A 10443-nucleotide genomic window follows, 5' to 3' on the forward strand; every position below is an offset into this window, starting at 1 on the left:
CAAAACCTTGCTGGCCTTCCTACTGCCAAGCAGCATTGCTTGCTACAACTAAATTGATTTCACAAGTACCCCAGGTCTTTCTCCATAAAGGGTGTATCTAACTTGATACCATTGAGGATATAAGTGAGTTTGCATATTTTTACATCCCAAATGTATAACCTAACATTGTATCTGCCCCTTAGTTGCCCAGTTTGTCCAGATACCCCTTTACCACATCACACGCAGCTACTTAATTTGTGACCTATGACCTATCCTTTATAAAGCCATGCTGATTACTATTACTACTTATGCCATTCTGCAAAACATCTTAAATGTGATCCCTTAACAAACCTTCAAATAGGTTGCCTACAACAGATGCCAGACTTACAGGCCTGCAGTTGTCAGGCTGAGATCTGTAATCCCTTTCTAAATATTGGAATTACATCAGCTTTCCTTCAATCCATAGGCAGTATACCAGATGAAATTAAAAATTCTAAAAAGTGGTCTTGCTAAAAACGAACTAAGCTCTCTAAGTACTCTAGTGTGTACTCAATCAAGCTCAAGCCAGTCCAGGCCCCTGTCCAAAATAATGTTGAGTAAACCCTCAGCCATTGAGCTGAGCCATGAGCACCTTTACAGAGTTTGTTCTGTAACTCTGACTCATCTATTGAATACATGGAGGAAAATAACTGATCAAGCACATTTACCTTTTTAGAGTCATTTTGCCTGATGTCTTACAACCTGTGAAAAGTCCAGCTGATAAGGCTTTAGCCATCTCATTTCTCCACAATGTTTTCCTTTACACTCGGTTTAAAATCTGCCTAATGCAATAACATACCCCTACTTTTCTATTTCCCCTATCCCTCCAATACAAGTTATACCGCTCAGCAAGGTAAAACATCACACTTCTCCTCTAGAACCATTAATTCTTGCTCTCCCATATAACCAAGTTTCTTGCATTAGTAAACATACATTTAATAGAAAAAAAACAGTTATTATATTTCCTATATGTGACTTATGATTCCTCCCTACAATATATGATATCCCCATCCATAGTTCCACCCCCATTTTCCCTTACTATACCAATATCCTCATGTATCCTATCTTTCACAATACTTCCCATTGCTCCCCCCCCCCATGCCTTGTTTAACGTTTCCTCCAACATCCTAGCATTTAAACCCAAATTTCCCTCCCCACACTAATCTCTTAACCAAGAACCAATCTCTCTAAGCTCCCTCAGTCTCTGTTACGTAGACTGTGGCACAGGTAATATTCCTGTGATAAGTACCAAGAAAGTCCTTACCTTTAACTTCTATTTTTTTTCTAGGTGCCTAGTGCTTAGTTCCCTAAAACCATTTTAAGTGCTTTAAGTGGTAGCAATGTGTATCTCAACCACTGGGTCCCCACCAGCTACTCTCTATAACATGCTCATGCACTCCATTACATGCCAAACCTTAGTACCAGGCAAGCAGCAGATAGTTTGGCATGTAGGTTTCTTGTGACAGATTCCCCTTTTCACTTCTTTAATAATGGATTCCCATATAACTACAACCTAACTTTCCTTCCTAGCACTCCTCCTCCCACATGAATTAGAGACCCTGCCCCGAGGGTGCTCAGAGAGTTAGCTTGCTCCATACATGTTGGTTCAGGGCTGTCCTTCCCAGCACATTCACCCAAAATGGCAAATCTGTTGTTTTGGACAGACTGTGGACAAGGCACTCTAACCTTGTCCCTTAATTGCCCTTTTAGCTGCAACAAATCATATTATATATACTTGTTGACAATGACAAGGTACAGAAGAAAAATCATGTAGTCAGTGGTTCAGTATTAAAAAAGAAAGCTAGAATAATGGAGATCTTTGATGGTGCCTCCTTTATGCTTCAGTGAATGAGTACCAGTGCTTCAAACATTGCACGCTCTCACATTGGGTACATGTGATGATCATGTGAACGGTCCCTGTCATCAAGTTAAACAGGTTAGGTCATTTAGGTTCAACAAATCTATACCCAGTTCTAAGCAGAAAAGTAATGAAATTTAATGAGGTGACATGCATGAATGTTTTGATGCGATAGTAATTACACATCAGTATAGAATGTGTAAATTGTATAGTTCTTTTCTCCCATAGAACTCAACCCACTTTTGCAGCAATCATGGCATCCATGATAGAAGCCTTGTTACAGCTCATTACTTAACGTGTTTATAGGATGAAAAAGTTTCTTTTTTGTTATTAGGCCAAAAATTTTACTTATAAAGCTTTTAGGAATCAATATAAAGAGAATTTGTGGCCTGGGGCTCCTTTAAGCAGATTTGACAGTATTTAAAACTATAGGTACTGTAATTTGGTTCTAGAAACCAAAGGCAATAAAAGGCTCTATGCTTTCAAATAATACTTACTTTCAGCAATCAGTAACATTATAAACTTCTCACTGGGTCTGCTTGTTCGGACAGGCACAGGCTGAGTTGACATGGGCCTTACAGGCCAATGTGTAACTAAATTGGCTAATAACCCTATGCTGTAACTATGAGTGTAACTAGCACAATACAATGCACAGCGCCATACTCTCACAATTTTTAGGGTTTAAAACTACAGCGGAGGGCAAAGTACGGTAAGATATATGGCTTAAAGGTTAATATAAATTAAAAGTACCGTATATACTTGAGTATAAGCCGATCTGAATATAAGCTGAGGTACCTAATTTTACCTAAGAAAACTTATTGACTCCAGTATAAGCCTAGGGCTCTCTCCAACCCCCCATGCCCCCTATGGAAACCCTCACGTAGCCACCCTCACAGAAGCCCACAGTTCTAATTTCCCAGAGGGGCCACCACAACAACAACGCTGCAGTCTCTTCCGGGGCACTGAGTGAGCACGCCGGTAGCTGCAGGGCGCCCTGTAATTTGTTGCGCATGCACGCATGGGGGGGGGGGATGCGCGCTAGCAAACACAAATATTAGCCTAGTTGGCTACTGTCTATAGCTAACAATGTTTAAGGAGAACTTCCCCTTTAATAACACTGACAGCAGTATCGGTCCCAATAACACATACAGCTCAAGCCGGCAACAGAACTGCAGGCGCTGTGCTACGCTTCCCCAACGGCGCTTCCTATTCACAACACAACTTGCGCCTACGTCCCAATCCCCATCCCACTTTGACGTAGGGACCGCACGCAACAACATGGCGGTTGCAGCCAACTACGCCTGCCAGAGCCTTACGCCAACCAACCCTGACGTAGCTAGCAGGCAAAACAGCGACCCCTACGTATCTCGTCCGGCGTAAGAATACCAATCTCCCATTTACAATGGACGGAGGAGGGGGGAATAAAAAAAAAAAATATTACCTCCTTTTCCATCCCCGTCAGCATCTGCAGCACGGCCCGGTTGATAGAGACGCAGCGGTAGAGGTTTGGCGGCGTCTAGCGCCCGCGCTCGGAAGGAGAGTTTGCTCATTGCCTCACACAAACACCTGACGCACATGGGAGGAGGCGCACGGTAACGCCCCCTGTGGACTCATGTGGACCCCGGGGTGCACGGGGGGCGCGAATGGATACCGTATATGCTCAAGTATAAGCCGATGCTGACTTTTTCAGCACATTTTTGGTGCTGAAAAACTCGGCTTATACTCGAGTATATACGGTAAGTCTAAAGGCATTATTTTTAAGTACTTACTGCATATCTAAATTCCCAGATCCCTGCTTGCTTCTCTGAGATATGGTGCTGGCAGCCTACAGCAGTGTGAAGACTACAGTGACATCACTGAAATCTCTCTCCCCTTCCTGTAGGTGCCAGCGGCAGCCTTCCTATTCTCTGAGCATGTGTGTAACTTGATCCTGTCTCCTGTTCTGAGCTACACATGCCCACCAGCCAATCAGAAGCGGATCTGCCAGAGGGGAGGGGGGAGGGAATGAAACACATGTGCAGTATGAAGCAAAGAGGGAAAGGAAGGGAGAATACCTTTTTAGAGATGGCGGCCTGTTCTAGAAAATGTGAAGTAAGTGTGACTGAGTAAATATTTGATTAGGTGAGCCAAAAGTAGGAGCCAATAGAAGGGCTATTGGGCAGTATGCTTTTTAAATTTTGACTTGCGAGATGGCGAGAGAGAGAGAGTGAGAGAACATGTTAAAGAAATTCAGCAGCAAAGGACATCAGGGCTCTCGGAATCAGGCAAGGTAGTATTTATTTTAGTCTGCAGCAGAGAGACAAGCATATATCAATGGTTGTCTGATCTATACATATCTTGCTAGACTTTTTATAGTCTTTTAGTTGTCATACACTCCCACAACACTCCCACAACTCCACCCAGAAAGACCCTGTACTTTTCACTTTATTGGGGTCTTTGCCGGATGTCACATTCTAATATGGGCAAGTGAGTTGGCATTTTCCAATGTACTTGGTCTGTAACCACAAGTCACTATGTTGCAAGTCGCTGTGTCTCAAATTATATGTTATCTCAAGTGCGATCAGTAAGTGGCTGAAATGAAGTTATAAGTAGCATGGGAAAACGAGAAGTTATGCTTCAGCACATTTCCTCATATCATAACACAAGCTTTTAGCACATTATGCAGACTTTAAGTATTAACTCTTAATTTCCCTGACAGAACAAAAGTCATTTTCTTGTCTGTACGAAACACTTCAAGCTTTCCTCCCATGAGCAACTGAACCCTTTCTCCACTGTGTGTTAATTGTGCTTTCTATTTTTCATCATTGGCAGTTATTTAATCATCAAGTCAAACATAATGTAGGCGATTATTTTAATAAAACTAAACCATTCAATTATGAAACCCATTACAAAAAAAAATAAAAAGCAAAATGGCCCCCAGACTTAAACTGGATTTGGTTCTCTTATAAAACTGGTGAGCTTGCTATACATTAAAATTTTACATTTAAATATATATTATTTTCTGTTTTCATTTAAATAAACAAGGATTATTTCCCCCAGCCAAAATTACACTATTGTTTAATTATTCAAAACGGTTTATATAATGTATTGTTTTCTAGTAGCTGCCTGTAACACATGTGGCTGACTACATGATTAGATACTTAAGATCTGATAAAAACAGAAGCTAAACAACCCTGCTCTATCATTCTATTCAATACATACTGTAAGCTACAGATGGACCACACATTCTAGCACTTATGCAGTACCCTTTTCTCCACTAATTAAACGAGTTTGGTGTGTAAATTGCTACACTCAATAATATAGTACCTCTTTACTTATTTAATTCAACAGAGACACATTTTATAAATATAAAAATTCACATTAAAAAATAATTGGGTGCTTTCATTTGAGAAAATGGCTTCCAATTGGGGTTTATCTGTAGTAGTTTTACAGTCGGCTATTTGCAGAATTAAACTGAATAAGATGCTTAGAAAAGAAACTCTGGATTTTCTGCCATGCATCTTTCTGTGCCCGAGCATGCTCTCTGAGATGTCCACCCCATAACATTGGCATACCCAGAAGTTTGTGATTGGATGCCCGACACGAAGGAAAGTAAGGGGGTTCCAATAGATGCCCAGCCCCAGGATAAGTGTGGGATTCCGCATCCTTTCCATGTGCTCTAAGGCGCAACACAATCTGTTCACTATAGGCAGAACTAGGCCAATTCATGTCGTCTGATCCAGAAAGGAAGAGAAATGCAGCTGTTGATTTTTCTGCGGGAATAAGGCAAGCCTGGTTTGCTGGTTCTTTTGGATCATCCATGGCTTCTGAAAAGTCCAACACCCCTGCTTCTGTAAACTTTATCTTCTCTGGGTTGAACCCCAGGCCCGGAAGTGTAAAATCTTCACACTGTAGCGGGGCAAAGGAATTAGCTCCACAGCCAGACACACTAACAACAGCCTTGATGCCAGTAAGAAATGCTGCCATAGAAAGTGCCAAGTCTGCACCCTTTGAGATGCCAATAACCCCCACTTCTTGATTGTTAACCTAGAAAACAATATGGACAGAGAAGTAAAATATGTTTTATTCTCTCCAGGACCTAATTTGCTTGATTACAAATATATTCTCTCTGATTTTTTTTTTTTTTTAACAGCACTTGGCTAATATACAGCAGTACAATAGCACTGACAGACTGGCACTCTTACTACAGGCTAGGGGAATGGCCAACATTGTCTGCTTGGTATTATTACTTAACACTCAGTGCTTTCTTTTTTTTGAAAATTCTTTATTTAACATTTTGTAAATATGGGGAGGGCATACAGGAAAGGAAAGAAGGGAGGGGTAGGGAGGGGAACATTGCAAATGTTAATCTTTACATTGTTTTACAATTTTATTTTCAAGCATGCTGTCATCAAGTCATTTCTACATTTTCCAGTAAATATTCAGTTAACTATACCTTGTGAATCTTACTTCTATAATGCCCTTTATAGATGGCTGTCTTTCAATAATGTGTTATTGTAAGCTGCCACATAGGCACAGAGATGGTAATTTGGATTAAAATGACAATGTTGGCCATTCTATACACCTGCATATGTAACTGACTGTCGTAAGCATTCCACTATCTGGGGTGTGTACACTGTGGGTATGATGCAGCTTCTCCTCAATGTCTGATTCAGACAGACCTAGGACACTTCCATAAGAAAGAGGTATGATTATGGGTTGAGGAGTTTATTTTTTATGCAAATAAATACCTGTGGGAGACTTCTTAAATACTGCAATGCTTCCTTGAAATAGCTCAGGTGAAGTCCACCTATGCCTTTGGGAAGATCGTCGTAGTCAAAATAGGCGAGTGCCAAAGTAAGAAATCCCCGACTGGCTAAGAGACTGGCTCTGTGTTCCATCAGTCCGCCACCCGTGCCATACAAATCAATGATGGCAGGAAAAGGGCCTGATCCTGTGTGGGAGAGAGCACATTAGCAACACTAAAGATGGCTTCTCAGCAACTGTCATTTGGAACTAATATTGAAACATCAGCAACAGCAAGTGATGGGTATCTGCTCCAGTTGGTAGGGAGCTGGGTTCTTCATGGCACATATGTACAGTGGTGTGAAAAACTATTTGCCCCCTTCCTGATTTCTTATTCTTTTGCATGTTTGTCACACAAAATGTTTCTGATCATCAAACACATTTAACTATTAGTCAAAGATAACACAAGTAAACACAAAATGCAGTTTTTAAATGAGGGTTTTTATTATTTAGGGAGAAAAAAAATCCAAACCTACATGGCCCTGTGTGAAAAAGTAATTGCCCCCTGAACCTAATAACTGGTTGGGCCACCCTTAGCAGCAATAACTGCAATCAAGCGTTTGCGATAACTTGCAACGAGTCTTTTAATTGAGGCAAGTGAGGCCTGCAGTTCTTTAGATGTTGTCCTGGGGTCTTTTGTGGCCTCTCGGATGAGTTGTCTCTGCACTCTTGGGGTAATTTTGGTCGGCCGGCCACTCCTGGGAAGGTTCACCACTGTTCCATGTTTTTGCCATTTGTGGATATTGGCTCTCACTGTGGTTCGCTGGAGTCCCAAAGCTTTAGAAATGGCTTTATAACCTTTACCAGACTGATAGATCTCAATTACTTTTGTTCTCATTTGTTCCTCAATTTCTTTGGATCTTGGCATGATGTCTAGCTTTTGAGGTGCTTTTGGTCTACTTCTCTGTGTCAGGTAGCTCCTATTTAAGTGATTTCTTGATTGAAACAGGTGTGGCAGTAATCAGGCCTGGGGGTGACTACAGAAATTTAACTCAGGTGTGATAAACCACAGTTATTTTTTAACAAGGGGGGCAATCACTTTTTCACACAGGGCCATGTAGATTTGGAGTTTTTTTTTCTCCCTTAATAACATAACCTTCAGTTAAAAACTGAATTTTGTGTTCAATTATGTTATCTTTGACTAATAGTTAATGGTTTTTGATGAGCAGAAACATTTAAGTGTGACAAACATGCAAAAGAATAAGAAATCAGGAAGGGGGCAAATAGTTTTTCACACCACTGTATGTGCAGTTATTACCCATGCAAAGTACAGAAGATGCATAATAAAATGTTAAAAAGATTTATGTGCAACAAGGCCACACATGCCTTCTTACATGTGGCCAAATACTGTGACTGTAATAAGCAGCTGCCAATCAAAAACCACTACAAGCCTGTGAGTCTGGTTGGCCCCATTGCCCCATTGTTTCCTAGGCTGTGTGGCATCCCTACCCACTGCTACATGTGCAGCCCATAAAACAAAAAAGGGGCTGCAAAATCTGTTACCTTCAGAAATGAATTGGGAATGAAATGGCTTAGTGTTTTGGGGTTGAAACTCTATATGAGAGTGAGACAGAGAGATGGTACTAGTGCCCTGCCCACATTAGCGACTTCTCTACTGCCCTAACATGACGCCGCTATTTCCAGTCAGCGAGTAACTAACCGGGCGGCAGGAAGAGGCTGCCCCGGACCTTGCCCTCCCGCACCGGGATCCGCCTCACTCCTTCCCCAATGAGTCCCCTCTCCTGGGTGGCGGTGGCTAGAATCGGTCCCAGCGGTTGGTGATCCCTGTGCAGATACAGCTCCAGCCTTACGGGGCTCTGTACGTCCTTCCGGAGAAACCTCCTGAATGGGCTCCGCGGCTGTAGGGCCCACAGGGGTCCCTCCGGTTCTACCCCAGTAAAACTGCCTCCCTCCAGAGCAGGACACTTCAATAGGTCCAACTCCCCGCTACTCCCTGCCCGGTATCGGCCAAACGAGGTAAAGGTCTCCCCGGATTCATCAGTAACTGCTGCCCGGAGAGTCACCTCCTGCCCGGGGCTCAAGCCGGACCCGCTCACACTCAGGGGTTCGTCAAACAGGCAGCGAGTGGGGGAGACCTGCAAGGAGACAGACATGGCTCGGCCGGGCAGGAACCTGTGCCCTGCAGCCTTGGAACGAGTCCTAATGGCAGTAAGAGCCGCAGGCCACCGCCTCACATAATGAACCATGACCCTGAGTGCGACCATAACGCATGGAGCTTCCCCAGGGACCTTTACCCTGTAGTGTCGCACAGCCCGCAGGCGCCTCAGGGGGGGTTTGTTATTGCGCGATTATTCCTCATTCCATCAACTTCAGCTCTCCCCACACTCTTATTTTAGCAGATAGCTGCTTGTCTGCCATCAGGCCTCAACTGGGATTCAAACTAGACCCTGGCACTTCAAGTATGAAAAAGCCCAAACAGCCCCCACCAGTGACTTTCTATGGCCTCTTACAGCAGCCCTCCTGGCATTTGCTAAAATCCAGTTTGCCCAATTGGGGCTTGTCTGACATAATAGCTACCAACAGTTATAAATCATTTTCTGAGTTGAGAAACGCCTCAGGCAGAAGTGTCCCCCGAAGTTACCAGGTACAACAAAAAGCCAATACTGGTAACTTTAAGAGATGAATTTCCAGTTTTAAAAATCAAAAATTAGGCTCCGCTAGTGGAGAGCACAATTGCGCTCTGTACACTAGCGACTTAGCCCCTCCGTACTCCCTGCAGCCTGTAAATATCACAGGCGGCAGCTCAGGGGCCAGAAACACCCCTGCATATATTCTACTTAAAATTGCTGTGCTGTGGGTAGCTTTCCAATAACTGGACCTAACCAATTAATATCAATTAATGTGTGACAGGGGCTCACAGGATCCAGCACACCCACATATTCACTAATTGAGGAGAAATAGTGGTGCTAATTAATTTATTCAGCCCCCTCCAGAAAGGGTCCTGGCACTCTGGCAGTGCATGATTATGGTAGGATAGTTTCCTTTTTCCATATGGGCTGTACTATGTTATCCCTAAATATAATGCTCTTTAAAAGTAAAAAGGTAGAACACATGGTTCTCCTCCATAGCTGCAAATGGCTATTTACCCTATAGTTGTATGTGCAGCCCCCAACAATAAATTTAGTTGGCTCCATTAATACATATGTCCTGTGCAGCACCATGAATCACTAACAGATGTGCTTTTATCTGGGAAAATGCAGTGTGGGTCCCTGTGCCTGATAAAATATATATATACGCTTTTCCTGTTGGAATTTACCATAGCCTAAAACACAAAAATGGGATTTATCAGTGCTTATGATCCAGGGTACTTGGTTTATGGCAAAGTTCAGATGTCCGACAGCTTTTTGTTTAGCAGAAGATGCTGCACATAGCATGACTAGTTGCAGAAAAATCCTCCACATTTACCTAAATAAACCTTTCAAAATAATCTAAAAAAGTGAAAACTTAAATCAAGTTATGTAAAATTGAGGTTTTGCTGCAGTATATACGTAATAACTGGTGTATCTTTATTTCTCAGCATACTAGCACTGAACAGACTGGCCACTACAGCACCATAACCCTATTCTGATCCAGATAGGGATTCCGGTTTTCCTGAGATTTAGTTGTTATAGGACGCAGTTTTGTTTCTATAGAGACCACAGTTGTGCGTGTTGGGTGAAGCCGGAGTGTTGCAGACACTTTAGTAAAGGAGTAGAAATTTGTTATATGTACAGTAGCTAATTGCTATGTATAAATTATAAGGAAGAAAGATGTAAAACATG

General features: G+C 42.5%; 1 protein-coding gene across 1 annotated transcript; it reads right to left on the reverse strand.

The window, feature by feature from the left end:
• Positions 1-4135: 4135 nt before the first annotated feature.
• On the reverse strand, positions 4136-9415 carry LOC100498625 (acyl-coenzyme A thioesterase 5). The gene is made up of 3 exons (XM_002933738.5): positions 8322-9415; positions 6607-6809; positions 4136-5902 (listed from the first exon to the last, which is right to left on the reverse strand). Exons 1-3 carry the CDS (start codon positions 8884-8886, stop codon positions 5303-5305), a joined length of 1368 nt encoding a protein of 455 aa, XP_002933784.3. The 5' UTR covers positions 8887-9415; the 3' UTR covers positions 4136-5302.
• Between the last annotated feature and the right edge of the window lie 1028 nt (positions 9416-10443).

Source organism: Xenopus tropicalis, chromosome 8 (genome assembly GCF_000004195.4).
Source record: "Xenopus tropicalis strain Nigerian chromosome 8, UCB_Xtro_10.0, whole genome shotgun sequence".
NCBI lineage: Eukaryota > Metazoa > Chordata > Amphibia > Anura > Pipidae > Xenopus > Xenopus tropicalis.

Bases quoted from the DNA above. Each gene is read 5' to 3' on its own strand.
- LOC100498625 (XM_002933738.5), bottom strand. From the start codon at position 8,886: ATGGTCGCACTCAGGGTCATGGTTCATTATGTGAGGCGGTGGCCTGCG. The intron at 6,810-8,321 runs GTTAGTTACTCG...TCTCCCACACAG, and splicing joins CAGCCTCTTCCTGCCGCCCG to GATCAGGCCCTTTTCCTGCC. The intron at 5,903-6,606 runs GTATTTATTTGC...ATTGTTTTCTAG, and splicing joins ATTTAAGAAGTCTCCCACAG to GTTAACAATCAAGAAGTGGG.